At 40.7% G+C, this 26,415-nt stretch overlaps 1 protein-coding gene and 1 long non-coding RNA gene across 11 annotated transcripts in view; one reads left to right on the top strand and one right to left on the bottom strand.

Moving 5' to 3' along the window:
• Nucleotides 1-26,415, bottom strand: part of Kalrn (kalirin, RhoGEF kinase) — a 638,378-nt gene that overhangs the window by 223,491 nt on the left and 388,472 nt on the right. For all 10 annotated transcript variants that reach the window (XM_013515182.1, XM_005386537.1, XM_005386534.1 and 7 more), the window contains exons 18-25: nucleotides 23,335-23,484; nucleotides 21,583-21,697; nucleotides 18,135-18,250; nucleotides 17,545-17,667; nucleotides 14,361-14,543; nucleotides 13,097-13,215; nucleotides 9,797-9,863; nucleotides 9,019-9,128 (exon numbers count right to left, since the gene is read on the bottom strand). In XM_013515182.1, the coding sequence (XP_013370636.1) occupies nucleotides 9,019-9,128; nucleotides 9,797-9,863; nucleotides 13,097-13,215; nucleotides 14,361-14,543; nucleotides 17,545-17,667; nucleotides 18,135-18,250; nucleotides 21,583-21,697; nucleotides 23,335-23,484 (983 nt within the window). The remainder of the gene's footprint in view (nucleotides 1-9,018; nucleotides 9,129-9,796; nucleotides 9,864-13,096; nucleotides 13,216-14,360; nucleotides 14,544-17,544; nucleotides 17,668-18,134; nucleotides 18,251-21,582; nucleotides 21,698-23,334; nucleotides 23,485-26,415) is intronic.
• Nucleotides 8,010-26,097, top strand: LOC102018850. Its single transcript, XR_261286.2, has 3 exons — nucleotides 8,010-8,897; nucleotides 18,199-18,334; nucleotides 25,832-26,097. It is a non-coding gene; the product is annotated as an uncharacterized LOC102018850 (long non-coding RNA).

Raw genomic sequence — 26,415 nt, 5'->3', positions numbered from 1 at the left:
TTTTTTTGGTTTTTCTCCGGTACCGGGAACCGAACTCACGACCTTGCGCTTGCCAGGCAGGTGCTTTTGCCGCTGAGCTAAATCCCCAGCCCCAATTAGGAATTTTATACATAACTTACTTGTGTTCTTCCTTTAGTGACACAGGGAAAAATTTTTTGGTTGTTGGTTTATTTTTGCAGTACTAGGGATTGAATTCAGGGGAACTCACTGAGCTATATCCCTACCTTTTTCACTGTGTATTTTGAGACAGGGCCTCTCTAATTTGCCCAGGTTGGCTTCAAATTTGTGATCCTCCTGCCTTTGCCTCTGGAGTAGCTGGGATAACATGTATGGACCATCATATATGGTTGAAAGATACTGTTTTGGAGTTTGAATATATATATAATTTAAAAATATTTTTCCAGATCCTATTTGGAAAGTAACAATGCTAATAACGATTGGCAGTGTCATGTATGACTTTTTTCTTTGTATACCTGCAACTTAAAATCTTTCTATAATACATGAGTATTGCTTGAATAATAAGAAAAAAAGTCATTAAAAACTTGGGGGCCTCCCCCAGTACCCATTTGGTGGCAATGAGCTTTCTCCATTATAAGCATAAATTTTACAGCACCCTGAACTGACTCATGAGCAGAAGTAATTATAATACAATCTGGGTGTCAGAAATGTAAATATGTGGTGCTCCAAATCAATGAAGTATTATATTATTTCTACTTTTAAAAGGGCTGCAAGTAACACATTAATAAGTATTTATACAAATTCTAAAAGAGAAATACTGAAGAAAATGGTTCATGTTATAACTGAGGATTAAACTTGGTATAATACACATTTCTGTTGCAAAGAGGGAATCTAGCTTCTCCACATATGCAGACATCCATACAGATGGGGTACTTGGATGTTTATGTTCGTATCTATGTGTATTATCTTTTAACTTCTGGAACTGAATCCCAAAAAATATTGTATAGCCACTTTTCACAAGGAACACTAAATAATATAATGTACATTATTTTTAAAAGTGGTTTTTTAAAAAAGTGTTGAGATGTTTCTTACATAGTCATTTCTCATACTGGCCTTTAACATAAATCTTAGAGAAAATATGAATGAAAATCCAGCCTGGAGCAGATTGAACAGCACCTAGCAGAGGGAGCTGAAATGGTGGGGTAACTGGGGAAGAAAATCTGATGAGTTATCCTAGGACAAGGACTGGTCAAAGAAAGGAATGTTTACAAGCAGGAGGAAAAGAGCTTGGAATGAGAAAAAGGGGAGAATCTGGACACTTTGGGTATGGCTCTCAGCTGGCAGGAAACCCTCAGCTGCCTGATGTCAAGGTCTTTTCATCCACGTATGATTATTCTGAACTTTGACTCCAGTGCAGACCCCAGGGCTACAAAGATCCTTCTCTTTGAAGCCAAGTGGGATCGTGACATTCCATGCAGGATATAAAATGGCAGTTTTGTTCCAGAAGTTGGAAGGTCACCCATCATGACTCAAGGAGTTTTCCCTTTTCCTTGACTTACAACCCAAGGTCAGTTGAACTGGTCATTTAATTTTAAGCAGACAGTGGCAATTGTACCTATGGAGTTAATACTTGATCCAGATGAGGACAGTGTTATCAATTTTATTAAAAATCCTAGTAATTTAAATGGAACAACACTATGATTTTTGTGATGGCAGCTAACAAAAATCTATGGGCAGAAGTTTGGATTGAAAATTTCCAGGAAATGAAAATGCTATAAACTGAATTAAAAGGATGGCATACGATCCTATGACTAATGCCCTTCTGTAAACTGAAGTATTTTTAACAAAGAAAAGCATAACATTTTCATCAAATTTACATGCACATGAGATCTTCACAAGAGAATGCAGTCCAAAGCATGATGCTTTTATAACTCTTTAGACAAAGAACAATATGTCAGAGAAGGAATGACAGGCTATCTGGACTGGGGCTATCGGGAATACAGTGGTAAATTCTAGGGATGTTGTCAGGAGAGATGGCTGGTATGGGGGTGATGGAGAAGCTAGAAGATAAGAGTTACTTCAGAGCTTCTTTATTCGGGTTCATTGTGGCCCTGATTTCCAGTTTCTGCTGATGAAGGCTATTTTCAGGCTTTGCTATGTGGAGAAAATCCCTCCCAGAAGAATCTTTATGGCTTGCTGCACTTTAGAAAAGACAAGCCAAATGAGAGCTTTAATCAGTCCCCACCACCTACCTTCCACTGATCCTGGGCGCCACTTTCCTTGCCTCTCATTACAAAGTACTGTACACGTTAAAGAACTAGAGTTCAAACTTGGCTGAAGTTGTAAGAGGGTCTTCTAAAGTTTCACTTTCTTCATCTTTTTTTGTTCTGTTTTTGAGACAGGGTCTCACTATGTAGTTCAGACTGGCCTTGAACTCGCTATGTAGCCCAGGCTGGCATCAAACTCGTGGTGATCCTCCCGCCTCACCCTCCCAAGTGCTGGGATTACAGGTCTGACTTCCTTTATCTTTAAATAACACCTTTGCAGGGTTGTAAGGATTTAACAAATCCACATAATAAGGGACTCAATCCACACATTAGGTACTAAAGAGTAGTTCTTCAGGATCAGTGATTCTCATTCCTAACAAATTCAGATGCTTTTTAATAAACATACACATTTCACACTCTTAGAGTCTTATACTTAACAGACTTACCCCCACCAAGCTCCTATTTTAATAAAACCTTCTTATTGATAGAAATCTTGCCTTCTCTTGACATATTCTAGGAAAATCTTTATTAGATGATATGTAGAAGTTGCATTCAAATTAGGGAAATGCTGGGCTGAGTTGGTGTTTTTATTTTGCTTTGATTATAGGATTTCCCAAATTCTACCACCCAGTGAGGTACATTGTGAATCTCTGGAGAAGAGAGTACATGCAGTGCTTCTCAAGTGTTTTATAAATGCAACATTTCTAGGGGGACTATGAGTACCCCCCTTGTTACAAGGGACATTCTTCGGAAACCCTATAAATGCTCAGCATATCTGGCTGTGCACTGCCCTCTGGGGTTAGGAATTGAACATCTGCATTGTTTAGAAAAGCTTAGGTGATTCTAACACATTGAGTCCACAGATCTATCTGAGGGCAGCCACTCTAGATTCCAGCACGCTTCCAGCTGGCAAATCCTGCATTAACTGTAAAACTGAATTTTGTGTGGCAAATGTGCCACCTCTAGCCTATAGCCTCAGGCAGCAACTTTCACCTTGCTGCACTGTACCTATTTGATAGGTCTTTTCAGAATTTCCTTGTTTTGTCTAGTATGTATGATCAGATAAATAAAAACTTATCTGCATATGTACATATCAAATTTAATGTTAATGTAAAATAAAATATAAATCTCACATGTAATGTTATTCATATCCACTAAAGTGCTGTTTGGCAAAAGTTGCCAAATGCTAAAAAGTTGGTGTGTACAACTAAAATTAAAATTACTTTGAGAAGTTCAAATCAAATGTTTAGATTTCACCTTTCTTTGGGTATTCTCCAATATCTATAATTAGCTGTAATGTCGACAGCTTAGTGAATGCACAAACAATACTAACAAGGCCACAGCTACAACCCTCCAAGGACTGTATAAGGCTCACAGTTACATTCCGTAGAGTGTGGGTCTGGGCCCCAAGGAAAATGACTGCAGGTCTTTTGCCTCCTGTCCACTTAACATCTGACTATCCATAAGATGACTGCTGGACTTTTTGGCTGTGTCACTAATTAGTTTGTGCAGGTCACAAACATTTGTAGCTCCAGTTTCTATAAAACGAAGGACAGAACTACCAGATTATCCAGCACAAATTTTAACTAGTAATTCTATGATTTTTCATAAAAAGAGGTAAAACTAATACCAAAGGCATTTGGAATAAGGGAAGAAGCACAGAAAAATGCACATTTTAATCAAGAGTATTATGTGAGCAGGCAGTATGTGGGAGCTGGCAGTTGTCCCGCCCTGGGCCATGAGTTGCAGAGCCTTTTTCTTACCACCTGGTGGAGTCTGCGCCTCACTGTTTGGCTGTGGGTCAACCCATTGTGTTTCAAGGAGTAGTAAAACCAATTTACAGGAGGCAATTGGTGGAGCTGGAGAAGGGGCAGTGGGAGGGGGAGGAGGGGAAGAAGAAGATAAGAAAGAGTAGAATCTAACTCAAAATCACACACAGTGAGGGTGGTGTTTTACAAAATTTAATTTCTCTGTTCTACACAGTACATAAGCATGCATGTATCAGGGTATTGTATATAATCTTTTCCTTTGGTTCATGATAAAACCTATCTGAAGATCCCACCTTCGCTCTCTTCATCAATCTCCCTACTTGCTCGCCTGCCTGCTCCCAGCTACTGGCTCCCTCCCTTTCCTCCCTGTCTCTCTCTCTTCTGCTCTCCCTTCCTGCCCATCCATGTCACTGTTTTCTCACATTCTCTCTGGGTATTTTGTCCCCTGTTTCTCACCTCACCACATCTCATTTCCTTTATGTCTCCCACACTCTCTGCTTTGACTCATAACACCTCCCCCTTCCTTTCTCCTCAGTCTCACAGACACTTAGGACAAGTCACATCCTAACTGTGGAGTGACACAGGGTCCTTTCTTGTGCCCAAGACCCAGGCTTGATTAGACCCACACTTACAAATTCCTCCCTTGGAGGCCCTTATTCAAATTGTCCTCTGGCATCAAGGAAACCACCTCTGCCTAAAGGCCTTGCCTGTTCTTCTGACTGAGGCTGTTTCTTTGGTCCTGTGAACTGCATTTGTGCGCCAACTCCTGCCTTCTCACTGGTACCCCTTGTTCTCAGAACTCAGAGGGCAGAATTTGGATTCAATTCATCAGTGGGTACCAATAGATTGCTTCATCTCCAAAGTGGCAAAGGTCTGGCCCAAAGAAGAAACTCTAGGAAGATGACCCAAATACAGTTCTGGTTCAGCTGCTCACCCGTGCACCCGAAAACACACACACACACACACACACACACACACACACACACACACACCCGGGTCTTCACTTCTGCTGTGTGCCACCTACTCCTCCTGCTGTCCAGCCCAGTCCCACATGGCACAGACTGGGACTGCAGTGGTGAACAGCCAAGACTAAACTGAAGAGCTTCCAGCCATGCGTAGATGAGGGTACATGCAGGAATATTTAGCCTTGGTTGTTGGCCTTTCCAACCTGCCTTTCCAACCCTTCCTTAAAAAAAAAGATTTATTTCAGGAAATTATGGTAGGGGCATTGGACTTGATTGATATAGCTATAGAAGAAATAGGAATGTTCCACAAACATTTGTTTGGGGATTCACGTAAAAGCTGGTTGTCTGTATTTGCCTATATTGGGCCTATGTTTGGCCACCACATTATGGCATCTATGGAACAGGAGAAGGAGACAGAACTGAAGCGAGAGGCCAGCCTTCTGGGATCAAGAGCCTGATCTCTAGGGGATGCGAGGCCACACACTGGGCAAGGCACTGGCTGGTCCTTGGGTCTCAGCCTCCTCCCCTGTAAGGCACAAGGTTGTACTTGATGGTTAAGAGGACCCTCTGAGCCCTCCCATTAGAGATATTATAAAGATGTTGTTGTCCAAATTCATGTACCATCATTTTTCCCAATAACTGAAAAAGGAAGAAGTAAATCTCAGATTTAACTGAACATTTTAAACAAAGAGTGTTCTTACCAAACCTGAATACCTAACAATTATGGCAAACTGATAACAAGTAATTTTTTGAATTGAATTACATGTTGTAAGTTAGGCAAAGCATTTCTATTTGGAGGATTTATTTATGGAATACATGTCTTTGTCTAAGTGCTGATGGAAGGCTTCGCAAAATGCAGTGGAAAGAGGTCTAAGCCCTGTGTACACAAGCAAATTTTATGATCTTTATATTTAGTTGTGCAGAAAGAGATTACAGCAAAATGGGGAGAGGAGAAGGCAAAACTAAGTACATTCCACTTCAACCTCCAATTGAGGTAAAGCCATTCTTGTAGGTATTAAATTCTACATAGTTAATTGGTGTGTAGGAATTTCTCTATTCAGTACCTATAAAGATAAGCGGTCTTGAGACATAACACATGCACTGGGACATACCCCTCCACCCACACACTAATACTGGTTGCCATTTTTCAAAGTAACACCATTTTAGATGGAGCAATACTAACTAGCTGAGATATGAAATGTATTTTCTGTATAACCCTGAGTCTATGTACTAATTTCCTCATGACTCAGTTAATTAAGTTAGCATGAAGGTGTCAATCTCAATCTTCCTTTCTCAAACTCCTAATAGTTCTCCTTCCTATTGTCCCTCTGTCATTCTCTCTGCAGTATAGACAGACATATAATTGGAGTTAAAAAGAACTCTTTGATAGTTTTAGGTTAAAAAGTGACCATTTAAGAGAAATATTGTATTCCCGAAGGACAGTTGCATGTCCTCTCACAAAGCAGCTCTCAAGAAACTCCCTCATTCACAAATTCTATTACTTTGCTGGTCTAGGAGGATTTGGTAGTGAGGAGGGGGAAAGTCTTACCTAGAGTTTGTTTTTTCTCTTTTGAGACTTTCACAAGCAAATGAATGAACTGTGACTTGAATAGCACTAACTGTAAGCCAGTAAAATGTAATTTTATGTTTAGCTCAGTCATCCATCCATCCACCTACCCAACAAATACTATAAGTTTACTATGTACCAGGTACTGGACTGTGCAGAAAAAAGATATGGCCCCTTAAGGAGTTCATAGTCCTTATATTTTCTAAGTTGGGTCAATAGCCATGTTATCTACTACTTATTACAGATTTCTAGAAGTGCTATGTCTTCTCCATTAATCAAAATCTGTATGGCTTAAGCAGAAAATACACATTATGAGTACTATAAAGCCACAGTCCCCAGATAATGTAGGAAATTAATGTACAGCTTGATATCCTTGGATGTTCCCTTGAATTGTGAATAATTTAAAACATTAATTTCTTTTGGTCAATAACTTTCTAAATATATTGCAAAGTTCCTTGCTTTTAATGCAGAACATACTAATGATTCAGGGTTATTACTACTATCAATTATTATGTTGCCCTGTAATACAGTAGCTGTGTTAGACCCTATAGGGAGATATAGGGTACTTTGCAGCAATACTGAGCAGCCCCTCCGCATTATGATTGTTGTTGTTTTATTGCCATTTACCTGTCTTCTTTCCTGCCAGGTCTTACTATATGTTGCTCACCTCATTCAAGTTCTTCCTCCTCACAGTATTTTTTCCTTCTAAATTGTGGAAACTATAACTGAGAGATAAATTGGCTGGTAAGGAGGACAGAAAGTTATCTTTGTGAAAAGATGAAAACTTAATCTTGGTGACATGTCTTCTGGTTGTTCAGAGGCTGGGTTTTAGTTTCTTCTTGCTCCTCTGTAATGTGCTAAATAGGCAACATGTGCTTGGTAGCTGTGTTCTTGGTATCTGCATTTATTTCTCTATTTATAGAATTCAGCTTAATTTGACTTTTTAAAGGATCTTAGAACTGTATTTTATAAATTGTAGATAGACTTTCAGCTATTTAAAAGCTACTGGACTACTTACCATGACTTTCTAACGTGATACTGTGAAGCCAGAATAAGACGCATACCTGTGTTAGATAATTTGGTACAACTGTTCAATTTCAGAATGAATATTCTTTCTCCTTATAAATTGATTTGGCAAAAGTGGGGTTCACAGGTCATGCATGTTGTGAAATTGAGACTTCCATGTCAATCTGGGAAGCACATGGGGAAAGTGTTGTTGACTGAATCCAGAGACCACAAGGCAGTCAAAAAGAGTAACATGACTCACCATTTGTCAGTCCGATGTCTTCTGTGGTATCCTGAGGGAGATGGGATAATACTACGCTGGGCTCAGGTGATGGACTTTGAGATTGATGGTCAATAATGGATTTATTGGGATCTTATTAATAACAGGCATGACATAGAATACTTCTACGTCTGGAGACTGCCAGGCAAACCAGATGGGAAGTATTAAAGTTCATGGTTAAAAAAGACTGGGAACTTTTATTACATATCTAGAAAGTCAGAAGCGTTCTCTCCTTTACAGTTTACCGCTTTAATAACCTGAGAGGGTTATCATGTCATGGGAGCTGCATATTTTATCTTTATTCAAATGGATGCTCTAACAAGGATTAGGCATCAGAAGGGGAATGACTCTCTTATTAAGATCTTTGCAGCCCAGGATCCTCTTATACCCAGCACTTGCTGAGTAGTAGTCATTCTCAACACAGGGCCCAACTTTGTTTTCAACTAGTGGTTGTCCAATCTGGCTATATAAATGTAAGTTTACTAAAATTTAAGTCAAATTAAAAATTCAGTTTCTTAGTAGCACAAGTTCAGTAACCCCCACATCTAATGGCTAATGTATGGGACAATATTAATACAGAATATTTCCATCCCTGGAGAAAGCTGCACTGGACAGTGCTGTTCTAGTCCTGGTTTGGCAAGTCACTGTTTTTTCAACAAAAACAGTGTTGATGGATATTCTCCTTTATAAGTTGCCAAGAAATGTGCTGTACTCAGTATTTTGATTATTTTTGTTGTTGTTTGGTTGAGGGTAATAATCAGATAGTTTGGGGTGGAGGAAATATTTAGGTTGAGAAAAACCTCAATAGAATCTGAATCCCAAGTTCCACAACAAGATGGATACTCAAAAATGAACTCTAATGTCAGGATTTCCCACAGGTTTACTGAGGAGAAGCTATTTAGTTTCTTCAAATCCCAGTAATCATATTCATTGGGAAGATAAGGATGCTGCCTGCTAGGTTTTCGAGGAGAACTAGGGAGGGATACTGCTAAACACTTGATTTTACTTTCCACTAGGAATTCTGAACAATTGCAGAGAAAGGGTAAGAAAGAAGTCGGACAGCAACTGACTTAGAGAACTTACCAGGTAAGACTATACCAGGTAAGATGTAAGGTTCATCAAATGCTATGAATCCATTTGTTGGGGGCCTCTGTTGTCTGGTATTTTTGGCCCTAAGTGAGATCTGCCAAACCTACCACCAACCTACTTGTTATGAAAATCGTAGATCTCCTGGATATTGCCAAAGATGATATGTTCTTTATTAAGGATCCCAGAGGGGATCTCCTCCACACCACTGGTCATTTCCCACAGGTAAGTCTGTAAGACAGCAATAGGTTCTTTACTGACAAGTATGTCACCAGAAATTCAGACAAATAAAGAGGCTCTAAACTTGGGGACAAGACTTGGCTGGGCAATGCATGCAGAGTTTAACAAATGTGAACTATCCATTATCCTGAACATTAGGAAGTGCACCCTGACCTCTTGTTATTTATCAAGTGAATATGGATTTGAATAGGGGAGGCAGGGGTAAAGATTTTCAGATTCAATTTCAGTTCACTCAGCCTGTCATGGTTTTTATTTATTTATTTTTTATTTTTTTATTTTTTTTATTTATTTATTTTTTTTTTGGTTTTTCTCCGGTACGGGGAACTGAACTCACGACCTTGCGCTTGCCAGGAAGGCGCTTTTGCCGCTGAGCTAAATCCCCAGCCCCGGTTTTTATTTTTGAATTGAAATGCCTTACACCTTTTTTTCTGGGTCTAGCTCCAGTCTGAGAAAACTGCAAACTTTCTTTTTAAAAGTACTTTAAATTCCTATGCAATTACTGTTGATTCTGGGAGAAAGATTTCCTCCGACTGGCTTTTCTTTTTTTATTTGTTAATCTCCATGAAAGGAACAAGAGCACTGAACTCTTCTCAAGGGTTTGACAGTGGTGAGAATGTCATTTTCTAATAAAGCTGTGAACTGATTACTGCAAGACTTACCTCCAAACACTCGTGCAAGTCCCTTACATAAGCTTTCTCAGTCTGGAGAAGTTCAGCCATAATGAATCTAGAGAAAAACAAGTGTGCTTTTAGTGTTAGAAAGAATGCTTCCCTTCCTTCAAACTTCACTTCCCCACCCCAGCATCTATGACATTCTTGATTGTTCTATTTTTCTATTTTACCAACAAACTCCTTCCCTCTCCTATGAGTCACTCTCACCCGCATTACTTGATGTTTCCCTTTAGCACGTGTGCCCAGCAAGTTCTATTTTCTGCTTTCACTCAGTTCTAGCACACTGTGATCCTGTATTGACATGGATGTGCTCTCCACTGCATTTGCGCATATGCATGTGGGCACAAGATGCAGGCTCATCATATCTGTTTCAACAAGTAGATAGCTTGAACCTCAGCTTTCTACATCTGTCTCAGAGCTCCTAGAATGAACTCTATTCATAGAGCTTGTAGATTTATATCAAAGTAGTTTTCAATACAGTAAGCTAATCCAGGTTTCAAGGCCAAGCAAAGATGCCCAACTCACCACTGAGATTAGGGGCTAGCAATTTTTTTCTAAGAAAGCATTTGTAAGCCATTCAGTCCTTATTACAACCATTCATGGCTCAGTTGCTGCTGCGCCATGAAAGGAGCCACAGAACAGGTTTAAAAAAATAAGTGACTATGTTCCAACAAAACCATGCATGGATACTGAAATTTGAAATTCATCTATGTATTCTTTTGATTTTTTTCTCAATCATTTTGATATGTACAAAATTATTTTTATATAAAAGAGATAGTAAATCAAGTGTGACCTCTGGGCCACCACTTGCTTATGACTTCTGATTATCCCATTAAGTGTTTAGATATTATTTACAATTGGACTTCTTTGTGTCACAAACTGCTGTGATAAACCTGAACCTCCAAGCATACGTTAGCAATGTTAAGTGATTGCTCTTCAGTTTACTATACAGAGAATTTGTGCTACATATCTGTAAGGACAGTTTTTCCATCCTCCTGGGGTCCCTAAATAACACAGCAGCCTTCAGTAGCTGTTAAACTTACGATGCATAGCTTCACAGTAGTGTGTCTGCCTTATTTTTCCTCCATAAATTTTTATTACAAGTGGTACTTGCCAGCTTTCATATGATAATTTAGTACAAACTCTGCACTTACATATTTATCTTACATTTTCTGTAGCTTTTTTTTAATGTGGTTCATAATGAGAACTCCTATTTCCAGGTGTCCTATCACATGAAATGTTTGAAACTCCAGCATATCAATTCTGGCCTCCAGAATGGCAGACACACATTTCTGTTGTTTAGATCACTCAGCTGTACTTTGTTATGAGGCCCAAGAAGCTAGTGTGCTTACCAGATGAAACAAGCTCTGACTTCACAGACCTGCTTTCGTTTCTTCTGCTCCAGAGAGGCTGTGGTCCTAATTTATTCCGATAATTTACAGAGAGCTACTTAATCTTGGGACACATTATTTTTTTCTACTATTACTCAGAGTCAGTCAAAATACACTTCACAAAGTCCTCCGAAGAACACTCTACATGTGTGACTTTGTAACCCCAACATAAAGAAATCAGAGTGCCCAGACTGATGTGGCTCATTGTTTCTACAACCCAGTGCCCTATAATTATTGATTAAAGTAGAAAGTGGGTAAACAACTATCTACAAACCAAACGAAAAGCAAAATGTATTTTGCCTACCTGCAATCACTATTTTTTGAGACTGGACTGAAATACAGTCTTGCCTCAGTATCCTCAAGGGATTGGATCCAGGACCCCCATGGATACCAAAATCTGAAGGTGCTCAGCTCCTTGTATGTATAATATGGCACAGTGTTTGCATATAACCTATGGACATCCTGTGTACTTTAAACTACTTCCAGATTACTTATAATATCTAAGACAATGTAAGAGCTTGCTACGTAGCTGTTATATTATACTATTTAGGGAATAATGATAAGCCAGAAAGACTATATATAATTATTTCCTGAATATTTCTGATCCACAGTTGACTGAGTTATAGGATACAGGACCCACAAATATGGAGGGCTGATATACTTAGAGACCATAGAATCTAGTGACAAATTGGTCCCAGTTCTCTTAAATGGATTCTGGTCCTTATCTATTCTTGAGAAACATAATTCAATTTACAAAATTTTCAGACTAGATTATTGCAAAATGTTTGAATCTCAGCATCCTGCACCTCTTCTTGCTGATTCTCCTCTGCCTCATCTCCTTTTAGGCTACTGCCCATCTGGTAGAAAACTTAGATGGCAGTTTTACATCTGAGCTCTATAATTTACTCATGGAGCCACTTTCTAGATACAGCTTCTTTTTGTTTTAAATATTCTGTTATTCACCAAGCAAAGACTCTGAAATTTGAATACCTAGATCAAGTCAGAGGAGGGGCCACCTGGTGTTAGAATGTCTCCCAAAGTGTGTGCTATTTTCTTTTGGTTGGACAGTATATCTTTTACTTTAAGTAAGGAAGTTGGTACTATGGTGCTTATTTGTTAATGCGATTTTTGGATAACTTCTTATCCCTTCCAAAAGGTTTGCGCTTCCACATGTAGTTATATACCACACACTTTTCTTGATCACATGTGATATCTTCATTATTCTCTTCATTGGTTCATATAAGAGAGTATAAAAATATACCTTTCCTCACAGAGTTTTTATAATCTAGTTAGAGAAACATACTTAGGAGTCCACTGAGTGAGTAAAGTCTGAATCATTATAGGAAAACATTGTAGAAGTTGCACGATCAAATGCCAGCAGAGGTTGTAGATAAAAGATTCATGAAGTAGCTGATATGAGCTGGATTTTAAAGAATCAATAGGATTTAAAGTGGGACAAAATAAAGCTACACAGAAAACAACAACAACAATCAAGGGAAGGGAAGGAAAAGAACAAATCAAAAGAAGAGAGCTCTAGGCCAAGAATATTACATGAACAACTGAATATAACTTATTTTTGGACATGAAAGGAGTCAGTGAAAGTGATCTGACTGATGTGTCATTGGACTGAGAAGCAGTACCTTTACCTGAGAATAGTACCTTTTTCAGTTCTGAAATAAGAGTGTTTTTTCAAAAAGTCATGGATACATGACGAAGACTATGCAAGACAGATAAGACAAACTAAGAATTCTCCAGTGAGCCTGTATTCTCAATGAAAGCATCATGTCTGTCTGTCCCCCTCTGTAGGTGACCAAGAGGACACTGTAAGCTGCCAAAAGAGATGGGTGGCAGTACAAACAAACCCTGCTCACGGCAGTGGGACTTCACTAGCACATACTCTTTCTTTCGGGCTGACTTCCGCTTCTCTTCATTAACTTCGTGGTTGGCATCCCGCAGCTTGACCTCACGATCAGAAAGGCTCGCTGGTATGATGTCCAGCTCCAGGTCCTTGTTATCCTGCATGCAATGGATCACAGAGGTTACTTTGGAGAAGCTTTAAGAAAGACACCTGCCCATGCTGAGTGAGGTGTTAAAGCATAAAAACAGAGAACAATGTAATGGAGAAGAGGAAAAGATGGAGGGTCCTATAAATTTCTACCCACAACTGTTCATCTTAAGAGGCAATGGTTCTTTGCAAATAAGAGATACAAAATGTTCAGGTCAAATGATTAGTGCTGATATCCATAGCAATGGACATTATGTGTCTGCGTTGGGGAGGCCTTCAGTCCTGATTACATTTAAACATACACATGCATAAATGGGTCTAGGATTGGTTCTTCATGAGTAAGATAAATATGAAACAGAAACATATAAAGATGTAAAAGCCTTTCATTTGTCAAGGGAAAATATTTTTTTAAAAAAACAATTTCTCTTGCAAACAGCTCAATGACTTTCTTGTCCTGGCTTATTTCAACTCACATTTGGTATTTATATATGACAGAGTCCTCTAGAGAAAAAGTCAGACTAGTGCCTAGGGAAGATGTTAGCTGCTTCAGCTTTCAGTGGTCTGATTACTGTCTAAGCTGCTGTGCTTCAGAGCATGAGCCTATTTAAAGATTTATGAATTAGAAATCCTAAGATTAAATTGCTGGGCTGTATTTAGCTCTTAATTCATAGGTCACTGACCCCTATTATAAAGAAGAGATTAAGTCAGTCTTCCTTTACCTCATGGCAAATAGTACCTTTTCTCAGTTGAAATGTCCATAACCTTTACACAAACTATGCCCCTTGAAAGAGCACTATTATATAAACTAGGGACTCTAACCATTTGCTGATTAATATAATAGAGTAGAAGACAGTACTGACGAGGCCAAAATGAAGGGGTTAGTCCTCAGAGTCAATAGTTAACTCTACACAGAGAAAAACTATTCTGCAGCCATAGGCTCTTCTCCTGGCTAGTCAGTTTTGCAATACATAGGGCACGAACTAGAGGGGAATGGATCTTTGTCCCCTATCTCTACACCCCCTCAAACCACATAAGGCAAGTGCTCTAGGGTCACCAGCTCAAAGGGACTACCTAGAAACTTCTTGGTGGAAACAGGAGCAGCAGTACTGCAGGAGATATAAAAGGAGGATACCCCAGTGGAACACCCCATACCTACCTCTGTGTTGACTCCTAGGGCTTTCTCCAGGGAGTATCGGTACTTCCCCATCCTCAAGGAGAAATCTCGATAGTGTTTGTCCACTGTGGTCACCCATTTCCTTATCTCTGTGGCATGAATATGGCCTTTTTCTACAAAGCTATCAGCCAGCTGAATCAGAAGCTTCACCTTCTCCTTTGTTTGCTGCCCCAAAAGATGACCTTAAGTTACTGGATGACATTATTCTTGGGCTTGTCCCCTCACAAAGTCCCCTTCTCTTCACAGCAGCTGTAGGCATTTCAGACCTAGACTGTCTGGGCTTATATCCAAGCTCTGCACTTACTACCTCGGTCATTTTGAGTAAAGTGTGTCCTCTCAGTTCTTTCACCCACAAAATAGGAATCTGAACAATACCAGTACCTGCATAATAGGGCTGCTGTGAACATTAAATGGGTTGCTAAGGCAGAATGCTTCAAACAGTGCCTGGAACTCAGTAGGCACTCACAGTGTCCACAGGAAGCCATAAACATTAGCCATTATTATTACTACCCACATTAATGCAGCACTTTTCTGGTTGCACAGTATGTTATCATATCTGAGACCTGCGTGTGTCTTGAAGCATCCCTAAGAAGTAGGTAGAGGGAGATAGCATGGGTCTTTTTGACTAGCAGACGAAAAAAACCTGAGGATTCGTTTTTAGGGTCCCAAAGCATACCACTAGTAAGCAAAAAATCCTATTTGTCTCTGATCCTTTGTTCCTAGTTCTCTCCACTCCCTGGCTTAGGGATGTAGAGGTAGGGTCTGAAACATCAAGCCTTGGCACATGCTAGCATCCAAAGAAAAGTAACTAGCAGATTTAGGAGTAAATTCTGTCCCTTTACATTAGACTTTAGTTTCCTTTAGAGAGAAAAGGTTTAAAGAAGCGAGCAACCTTGTTAGTTCTAGGGCTAACAAGGCAAAACTCTGTCATGTGCTGGGATAATTTTCATTTTTAGCCAAAAATTTGTTCAATATCTACTCTGTTCAGCCCTATGTAGAGAGCTATAGGGATGGGCTTGGGGGATAAACAAAAGGAGGGAAAAAAGATATTCATTTTCCCCAACAGTACATAATCTCTAGAGGGGACAAAATTTTCATGCAGGGTAGTTAAATAACTCAGGGCATCATGTAATTGAATGTCAAAATGAGCAGTGTGTATAGTTAACACCACAAAAATTTTCAGTGCAAGAAAAATGAAGGCAGGGTAGCATGGGAAAGAGTAAATATAGATTTGGGGGTGAAATCTACCCAAACTTCCTTTTTCTCTATGTTCATGCATGCTTGTGACCTCCCTTCAATGCATAAGATATAGTCAGGTAACCTGGGGAACATGAGATGAATAAAATATGGATCTTATCCTTTGGAAATGTTGGCTCACAAAAGTGATACCACTGTACAGATTACTGGAGAATAGATGGCCCATGCCAGGTGTCTAAAGGTTTTACAGACAAAGGCTTTAGTGTGAAAAAGGACCAGTTCCTATCGTGGGACACAGACTGGATCACAGAGCAGCTGGTGCTTGACTGTAAAGGTGGAAAGGGAGAATATTCTAGTTAGAGAAATGGTACAGAGGCAAAAAGTGGTATGGTGCATTTCTTGGAAAGCAAGAAAATACATCCATTCAGCTTGAGCATAAAACTCTCAGGAAGGTCTAACTGAAGATAAAGCTGGGAGGGGGGCTTAGATATAGAAGATATAAACCTTAGCATGGAAGAACTGGAGAACTACTGAAGCTAAGGTAATGTGACCAGAGTAACATTTTAAAGAGAGTAAAGCAGGAGGGGTTAGAAGGATGGAAGGGCCAAAAGCAGGAACCCAACTGAGAAGTGATTACAGCTTAGGGTGGTAGTGAGGAACGGAAAAGAAGAAGTTCTGAAGTAGATCATAAAGGAAAGTAGAACTAAACTGAGTAGTCCTCATTTCAACTTTGGTTATAGACCAAAGAATCTTAGGATTCATAGTCTAAGAAGTTCTGGGTATCTGCTGTAGTCCATCCTATCAGGTAAGAACACCAAGAAAATTGATACTGTTCATCCTGTTAATGGCTCATTACTAACTCTATTTGGAGAGGGGCAATTAGACCCAAACTGGCTAATTTAAAAGCTGTTTTCATGTGGACTTGAAAAGGGTTCTATTCAAGTCTGCCACCTTCTTTGTGCTATTTGCTCTACCTGATATTGAAATGAGTTTCTTATCTAAACTCACACCTTTTCACAATGGGCAAAAAGTCCTCAAAACTCACAGTGATACGGGGGACAACTCCCTAACATTAAGAGTTCATGTTATAAAATGCGTAATCACTTGAAATAACTAGCTCAGGAATGAGGATCAGGTCTTAATTTTGTTACACCAAACCAGAGGAACATGCACTATAGTGTCAGAAGCATATCTGGGTAGGATAGGGTGTTAACATGCTCTTGCCTTTGACTCCCACAAAAGCAGCTCTCACCCTGGAAGAGCATCTCCCATTGTGCTGCTGATGCTAAGAAAGACTCCTACATGGCAGGGAGCCCACTGTGAGAGATGAGGATGCTACAAAGAGGGAACTGGGACAGATCAGATTTTCATTCAAATCCAAGCATCCTCAGATGAAATGCTGGCTGTGACAACATGAAAATCAGATTTCCTTTCATTATAGCCTCCTCTGCCTCCAGTGTGCTTGGGAATGAAAGAGTGTATACACATTTTACTTCCTAGAGACACAGCTTGGCTCATTAGCAGGTCTGAGGCTAGACAGAAATAGCTCAGAAAATAAGAAACTCACCTGCTTTGGGAACCCTCCCATAGTAACCAGCTCTTCCTATAAGGTGGACTTCCCAAGCTATTCAAATTCCAAGAATATGTGGCTATGTGCAGATGTTCACACATGCATGCACATGAATACACCTTTTTGTCTCATTTGGTCTGAAAGAATATAGCAGATCCCAGAACCTGGAGCATGATGAGAAGCACAGTGTATGACAACTGACCTTCCACATAGAGATGCTGTGCTCAGCAGCCACAGTTCTCTGGGACTATAGGAGACAATCCTAAACATGCTTCCCCTCTCATCACCACTGGGGCCATGCACTGCTGCTTCCAGAGGCTGCTCCTACTTCTACAATATGAAGTTGGCCAGCATGGGGGTGCTAAGTGGACTTGGGGAAGGCTTCAGGGCATTTCCTACCTTAGCAGGCACCCTGAATTCCCCATATTCTTTCAGTAGCTCCTGAGTCTCCTCTGTGGTCTCCCCTGTGGAGGTATGTGTTGAGAGGTAATATTCACCTGTTTCTTGGATCCAGTCCAGCGCCTGTGAGAGGAAAGAACCCACCCCAAAGCCAGCTGTCAGTAGGAAAACATGCCATACTACAAGGAAGGTTTACGGCTTGGAAAAACATGATGGATCCAGGACACGCTCACACGATTCAGTCAGCAGGTATCTCTGAAGGTGTTTTTTATGAATGAGCCTTCCCCTGATGTGGAATATCCCAGCAGCAAAGCATTAGGCTGAGGACTCTCCAGCATCAGGTCCAGTATCATCTGTGAGCTAGGGACACAATGAGTAGAATCCCCTTACACCCCTGGTGCCAACTCAGAATACAGTGCTTGATAATTCTGAGTTGAAAACTGACAGCCTGTTTTTCATCTCTTCATCCCTCTCCATCTCTACTCTGCCTGCTGCTGGGGTCCTCTTCTGGATGGTCCCAAGCCACAGTCGTTTGGGCCTCTGTATACTCCACAGAACTGAGGCAAAGCCAGGGAAAGCTCTGGACATACCTGTTTAGCGCTGCGCTCAAACACCACATATTGCTGGCACTGGTCTAACCGCCTCTTTTTCAAGGTCCAGAAATGCAAGACACGATTCTCCCTCTGTAAGAGCTCACTCAAGATGGCTGGAGGCAGAGGAGGTAAACGCTCGTCACAGAAAGGCTCTGATCAAACCATCAACTCCCTTGGCCCTACCACCCACGCTGCAGGTAACAGACTTTCAAGGCTCTCCAGGGGACTAATTCAGCACCAGTTGGAATGAAACAAAAACTGGGGACAGAGAATTTCCCAAAGGGAGTAAGATCAGCGAGACTAGGTAAAAGCCACTTTCTGATGGTTTTATCAGGTAGGGGAGGAACATGCCATGAGTGACTGACAATGAGCCTGATCCTCTTCACACCTAAGTTAGATCTCGGACATAGAGAGACGTTAGGGTGCACCAGTCCCTAAAATAGCAACTGACTCAGCCACAAAGCCTAATGAGTATGGATGGACTTTGAGAGAACTCCTGGGTGTTCCTTAAGATTTTCTACAAGAGGGGCAGGAGTAATGTATAGGCAGGGTCTGGGCTAACATACATATGGACTTCTTGACCCTGCACATAGCACTCTGACAGCAGAGCCTCAGTTACAAGACTTCTGAGCAGAAGGCACAGGGAAGCTGTGTTAGAATCATGTCTACATGTTGTCTTTAGGTCCAAACTTCCATATTGCCTTGGATCCAATCAAAAGAAAGACTGAAAAATTGGACTTCAGACCCTGTACTTGCAGCCACCTTGGTTTCCTGGAGGGTATAAAACACTACCATGCTTTACTCTGAGGGCACAACCCAAATTACAGTTTGCACATAGAAGTTTTTGTTTACCTTATTTCCCTTTAATGGCTCCCTGGAGGTTTGGCTCTAGGGATAGAATCTGTTTACATTCCTGCTTAGGTGGAGTACTTTCATGGGTTCCAATTATTCACTGTTCCCAGTATCTACTCTTATCGTGTGACTTTAAGTTCAGTCCCAGACAGCGAATTATGCTTCCTGACTCACTGACTGACCTCTGGCTCTGCCATGTCATTTGCTTTGGCAAGTAGGTTGCTAACAGATGTGACAAAAGCAGGAGCTTGAAATATGACTGTGGACTTGACCTTGCCCCTTGTACCTCTGCCATCACCACTGTGAGAACTTCCAGGTAACTGCTATCCTTCCACTTCCAGTCTCTGCAGAGACCAGAATCTCACCTGCAGTAAAGTCCATGTTAGTCAGCCTAAAGTACAACTGCACTGCAAAGCTTACCACAGAGGCTAAGCCCAGCCCAAACTTAGTCACCTGAACAATAAATACTTATGGCTGTGGTTGCTATGCAGCAACCTGTCTTGGTTGTTATGCAGCAATTTTTGCTCCTGTAACAAAAACTTATAATAAGTGCACTGGCTTTGCATCCAGGTAGAGGGTGATGTGGGGAGCAGCTGAGCTACAGATCAACCACACATTTGGGTCTAGAGCAAGGTCAGCCCCCAAAACATAGAGCACCAGAGGTGAGCCATATAAACAAGTTGTTAGGACTAAGGCAAAGCCAGTCCATTAGGTGTCTGGCTTTGGTGCTCCTCCCTGTTAACTACAGCACAGACAGCTCTGAGAATGTTTTGTTTTCAGTGTTCTCAGCAAAACACTGAGACCTTACACTTTTGACTCCATTACACACTTCCTCCTTTTTACTGTGTATAAATAAAGATACAGACTGTGCTGGGTTGTTGCTGCCTTTCCATTGGAGAGGTCAGATCCCATCTGGTCCCAACTTTTCTGTTAGTATGTATCTAGTTTTTTCTTAATCTCTTGTCCCTCCTTCTCAGGACCCTGCTGGCTGCACAGGTCACAAAAGGGTGAGAAGGAAACATACCAGAGAGACTGCTGGTTTCTGCAGTTCCAGCATCCTCTTGCCCTCACCTGGGCAAGGAAGGAGGGTGTGCCTCCTCCCTGTAGTATTTATGTCCCTTAGACAAAACTTTGCTAATTACGGATCTCTCTCTGGTGGCTGAAGAATCAAGCTAAATCAAGCAACAATCATAAAGAGTTTAGGGTTTTATTTTTCTTTCATTTTGAGAGTTTCACATGGGCAAAAATCTCTCCTCACCCTAGGAAGACAGACATTTCTGGCTCCTTCTGGGTGCCTGCCTCTTTCTGCACACAAGTGTAGGTGGAGTGTGGTATCTCAGCAGTAGTTGGCCTCACCCAAGTTGCCATCTGCCTTTGGAAGACAGAACATATGCTCTGAAATATGCTAGAAGGAGAGGGTGATATAATGTCAGCCACCCACAGGGTCCCTCAATCAAAAAAAGAATAACACATCTGGAAAAGGAACCCTGCATCCCTTCTCTCCATAGGGAACTTTGATTCCTAAGTTTAATTCTTTCCCAGGGCTTCTGATCTCCCCAGTTTTGCACTGTCTAAGGAGGGAGGAGAGCGGCACCTAAAGAAAGCTTCACCATCTCCATGGTGTCTCCAAGCCTGCCTCGCCCCTCACTCCAAATCCATGCAGGTTCCTTCTCTAGGCTTGGAATCTCAGGTTGTATTTCTCTGCTCTGACAAGTGGACCTGTGTTAAACTCTTTGCTCACTGAAACACTAATTTCTGCATGGTCAGTCAGAGTAACAATTGAAGACAGTAAGATATAATAATTTAAGTGTAATGTGATCAGGCAATAAGTAATTCTAAAGGTTATATATCTTCATATAATTATAGACTTTATAGAATTCAGAGGGATACTGAAGACAATCTAGAACAGGAGTTACATAAATTTTGCAGGGACACAAATCACGTGGTCAGTGGACAGGAGGGGATTGGGGGGTTTTCTTTTCTTGAGACAGAATTTTGCTGTGCAGTCCAGACCAGTCTCAAATTGGCACTCCTTCTGCCTCAGCCTCCCTAGCATTGAGTTTATAGGTGTGTATCATCACACCTGGCTTGCGGGGTAGTTCTTGCCAAAATTCAGGTTATGGCTCTGCAGGCTTGGGTGGGTTCTAAGATTCTGTGTCTTGTACACACTCGCAGGTGACATCACTGTTGCTCATCTGGGGGCCATATTTGGAGCAGCAAGAGTCTCAACATTCCCCTCATTTTAAATATGAAAACTAAGTTTAAAAGGTTAGGCAATAAGCAACAGGATTAGATCTTGGTTTTATGATTCTCAGTCCATTCCTTCTTCCTAGGTTGAAGATACCCTAGTCTTGTGCTATTTAATATGTTAGCTACAGCCACATGAGGCTATTTACATTTAAATTCATTATCAAATAAAAGTAAACATTGTATTGCTCAGTTGCAGTAGCCACACTTCAAGTGCTCAATGGCCACGTGTGACTAGTGGCTTCTCTAGTGTACAGTGTAGATACAGGCCATTTCTATTATTTCAGAAAATTCTACTAGGCAACGTATCCCTTGACCAGTCAGTACTGGCAGGTCTTTCACTGACCTTTCACTTGCTGTTCAGGGCCCCGGGTGTGGCTGGCGACACTGGGCATGCTGACGTTGTTCCTGTGGATGTACTTGAGAAACACTTCAGCATTCCGCCGTGCCAGGGTGCATGCCTGAGGGAGGAAAAGGTGTGAGGGCCCTGTGCCCAGCAGACACAAAAAAGAGATATCTTCCTTCTACTTTTTAGGAGGCTTGAGGGTCCAATGGTGATGAGGGTGCTGGAGGAATCCAGAAGGAACACAGCTCTGGAGGCCACTTCTGGTCCATGGATGCTACAGTTCCATTTTGCCAAGTAAAGGATTTTTCCCTGTGCCTTTTCCCTTTCCATCTCAGATAAAAATCAGAAACAGCCAAATCCCTGGATCACCTCTATGCTGATTCATCATTATTAATGATCACTCCTGGGCTGGTTTTCCTCTTCTTGCAATATGCCTTTCATATGACCACTGGTGCAAGCTAGTGGGGAGAACATACCCCACTGTAATGTTAGTTTAATTTAGACTTTAGAAAGTAAAACATTTGGGGTTAACATACCTATCAACTATACATTCTAAATCTAAGTGGAAATTTTTGATCAACATTTTTCAAATAACTTTGTCCATTCAGCTCCACTTACCTAAATAACACTAATATACATCCAGTTTCTTAGAAATACCAATCTACATAAATAATAAGAACCATTGTTACACCCCTTTCAGACTCATATCACCTGTGAGAAGCAGAGCGAACAGGACAGGTTCTCTCTGCTACCCTGACGGACAGGGCCAAGGCCTCAAAAGAACAGATAGTAGGAAGCAATCAGATCTAGACTCTACATCAACTAACATCATTTCTATTTTCTCTTAAGATTGTGGAGTTCCTGGGTTTTTCTAAAATGTAGGCTTTTCCTCCTCTGGTTGTAAAAGTAATATATGCTAGTACACTAATTTTTATCCATAGTTTCCAGAATTCAATTATCTCTAGACCAAATTGTTGAATTTTAAATCTTCTTATACTTAAGCCTCTGAGCCCACAAATTATACTGACAGCCTGTGCTGAGCAGGGCTGTGCTTCCTTCCTGGGAGGCATGGGTGGCCTCTATCAGCAAACCTCAAGTAAGGATCTCTACTTTCATGCAGGAGGGTAAGTACTCTGGCATTTATTGGTAATTAAGAACTAAAGAGGCTAACTGATAAAGAGGCTGTCCAAATTTATTTAATTCTTACCCTAAATTTTTCATCATTCATTATTAAAAGATTTTTAAAAGTGTTTTACATTTGTTTATATCTTTTGATCAAAAAGTAATTTTATAAACCAAACATAACTGCGTGAGAAGCACATATTTTTTTCAATAAATAACATCCATGAATGATATCAGTCTATTCTAATTGGCAGTGATAGTAATGGCGTATCCTAACTGCCTAGTACTACCATTTTGGTGCAAGAGAGAAATCAATGTGTAAAATATAACCTTATGACCTTGCAGGTGAACCAGTCAACATCTTCTTCATAACTCCTTCCCCTGTTTAGAAAAAATGGGATAGGAAGACCATATGAATGTGTGTGTGTGTGTGTGTGTGTGTGAGAGAGAGAGAGACACACACACACAGAGACAGAGAGACAGAGAGAGACAGAGACACACAGAGAGAGACAGAGATATACAGAGAGAGAGAGAGAGAGAGAGACGGAAACACAGACAGAGACAGAGATGACAGAGACAGACAGACAATAAGGCTGGAACCTTTAGCCTTGCATGACAATGTCAGCTGACCTTAAGAAAAGCTTCCTTTTGTTCCAAGTGCTTGCTGATAAGTGGAATGACATGGTCGATCTCTGCTGCTGGCCCCAGTTTATCTCTTCCACCACACCAATCCTCATCTCTCCGGTATTCTTGCTCTAAGCTCTCCAGCACACTACACACCTAATGAATCAAGGAAGAAAAGATTCAGTAAATTAATCAGTCCACAGAACTTTACATAGTGACATTTTTCACTTGAAGCTCAGCCTGTATATTTGGAGTATGTTGTGTCCCTGGGATGAAGTCCAGGAGGCAATGAGAATTCTGTGCCGGCAGCTCAGGAGACAGATTGTAACTGGACATATGGATTTTCGAATTATCTTTTTACGGTTCATGGTTGATGGTTGACACAATGGGTGTTGACAAAATTACACAGGAATAGTATGAAGACTAAAAAAGGGAAGGCTAGCACATTTTGGGAGAGTTCAAAGTGTTTTATTTGTATTATATGGTTATAACCTCAGGATAATTGTGAGCTAGGGAGAGAAGAAAACGGGATTTGAAAAGACACTTGACCTGCTCAATCTGTGCTTATCTTGCTGTAAGGAGTCTCAAGTAGAGGTAAAGGAGGAAGTGGCCCCTGTTGTGTGATTTGTGGGTCAAAAATTAAAGACATTTCTCTCCTCACCTGGGAAAAATGTTCCAAGGTTCTACCATTAGGCAGTGAAATCTATCACAAAGTGCATACTTCTTTCAGAGGAAAAATAAGTTTGAGATAACCTAAAGGACAGGTAAAAAGTTTTTCAGTTCTGAAAATGTGGAAAAAATGTGCTGAATGACCATATAAATGATCTCAGAAGTGAGCGGAGCATTTTAAAGGAAGTTTCAAGGCAAAGTTGGGTTGGGTCTTATAGTGGGAGACTTAAGGTAGTCTAGTATTGGGGGTAGGAAAGGATGCAAAAAGTAGAAACTTGAGTCCCTAGAAACTTTCCTTTAATAGATGTTAAGTTGCAACTTTCCTTTAAAAGAGTTCAGTACTTTCTTAGATACTGCAGCAGAGGAGGATAACTATAATTATCCTGGATCTCCTCTGAAAAAGTCATTCCTTTTGATGAAAGATGTACCTTTGGACAGGATGTTCTCTGAGCTGAGCTGGAAGATGTCTCATACAGCATACCCTTGTGACCAGGCAGGCTTTCCATGTCATATGAAGGTTGGTGCCTGTATGCTAGGGAACTTGTCTAGTCCTATCTCTAGTACTTCTCTATGCAAGGCATGAAAACTTGCAGGCAGGCTAATGTCTTGAGATAGTCATACTATACACGTGCAAAGACATTAAGAATAAGACTATGTGAGATCTGTTCTGTAATAGGGCTGGATTTAAAACAAATCAACTTGGGAGTTGGAAGAAATAAAAACAGAGTACTAAGTATAAATCCTTTAATTTATTAGGCAAAGGAACAAAAATCCAGGGAGGTAAAGTAGCCTTTGGCAAAGTCAGTTCAGGGTCAAATATCCTGACTCTTAATCCAGTACTCTGTCCTCTTCACCATCTTGAACCAACTCCAAAGGAAATTTGTGTGTGCGATTAGATAAGGATTCTCATTTGTTCCATGTAGATACTTACTCAGTTGTATAATTCCATTTGTTGGACCTCCCTTCCTTCATTGAATTTCTCTGTCAAAAACTGTGTATACGTGGGTCTACTTTTATTACCTCTGTTCTGTTAGACTGTGTCTCTCCTTATACTAATATCATCTGTCTTGATCATAGTGGCTTCAGAGTAAGACTTCATATTAGGCAGTGTAACATCTTCCTTTGCAAGGTTGTTTTGATATTCTAGGTTTTATGTATTCTAGGTTCATTGCATCCACATTTTATTTCCACATAAATCTTAAAGTCAATGTATAAATTTCTACAAAAAAGCTTACTGGGATTTGGTTGGGTTTGTACTGATCTACTGGGGAAACTGTTTATCATCTCAGTCTGCTGGTTTCACTTCTGTGGCCATCAAAGGCATAATTTCTCTGAAACAATAGAAAGGAGACTGAGAAGTGTGGGGCCACAATACTGACTGCAGGCTCTGATGGGTGTTATATTTGCTCCATTTCACGGTCCCTGTACGTGACCCAGAGGGGAATGTTTTTTTGATCTATTTCTACTAGGGAGCAATTCAGATGAGAAAACTATTTTACACTGAATAAAATTATTCCTGCTTTAAGCCTCCATTTTGTGAAAAGAATTCCCTAATAGCATCTAAAGCATTTAAAAACCGTCTGAGGCTTTGCACACATTGCAGTACAGATGGACTGATAATGTAGCTGCATTTCATGGCCCTGTTCCACGCATCATCTGTGGTACCACCTTACTACTTCAGCCCACAGTTCCTCAATGAGAGAGAGCAATGTTTCCTACAGTAGATTAGGATTATGGCAGAACCATATATCTTTGAAGCAGCGTGTAATGCCTGATTGTGGTGGATTATATTATTGTTCAGCAAATACTCATTTTCCTTTCCTAACCTTCACAGGAGGCACTGTTGGCCCACTGGTACTGGTTTGGCCATGGGTTTATTGTGGCCAGAGAGGTGTTAGAGAATGTGACAGAGACGAAGACGTGAAATACTCTTGCACAGTGCACTTTCGCCTCTGCATGCCTGTACCCAGAGTAGATGCTGGTCAAGGAAGATGAGAGACAAAGCAGCAGATCTGGATGCAGCACGCAAGCTGGGACTCTAGCTCAACTGAATCCCACATAGTTAAACAAAAAATGAATGCATATTGTTTATACTACCAAGTTTGCAGTGGTTTGTTACATAGCATTATTGTGGCAAGAGCTGATTGATACATATTGCTCAAATCTACCATTCAACATATATCCTATTTCTATTTTGACACTTCTATATAGATCTGGTGAGTTTGAAAAATGTAAGAGAAACAAATCCCATGGTCCACTTCAGTAATGAAAAGGATGATAAAGAAGCTAACTGTGGCCACTCTGCAGGCCATTCTTTCATTCTCAAGGGTTATGCTGAGAGAACTGCTCCTGGTGAGTGTTGTACTGCAGAGCTACAATGTGTGACAGGACATAGCCCCTGTCAGACTCTGCCACACA

This window comes from Chinchilla lanigera, unplaced genomic scaffold (assembly GCF_000276665.1).
Source record: "Chinchilla lanigera isolate Chin_1 unplaced genomic scaffold, ChiLan1.0 scaffold00026, whole genome shotgun sequence".
In the NCBI taxonomy this organism is placed as follows: Eukaryota; Metazoa; Chordata; class Mammalia; order Rodentia; family Chinchillidae; genus Chinchilla; species Chinchilla lanigera.
This window is presented reverse-complemented; position numbering and strand designations above follow the sequence as displayed.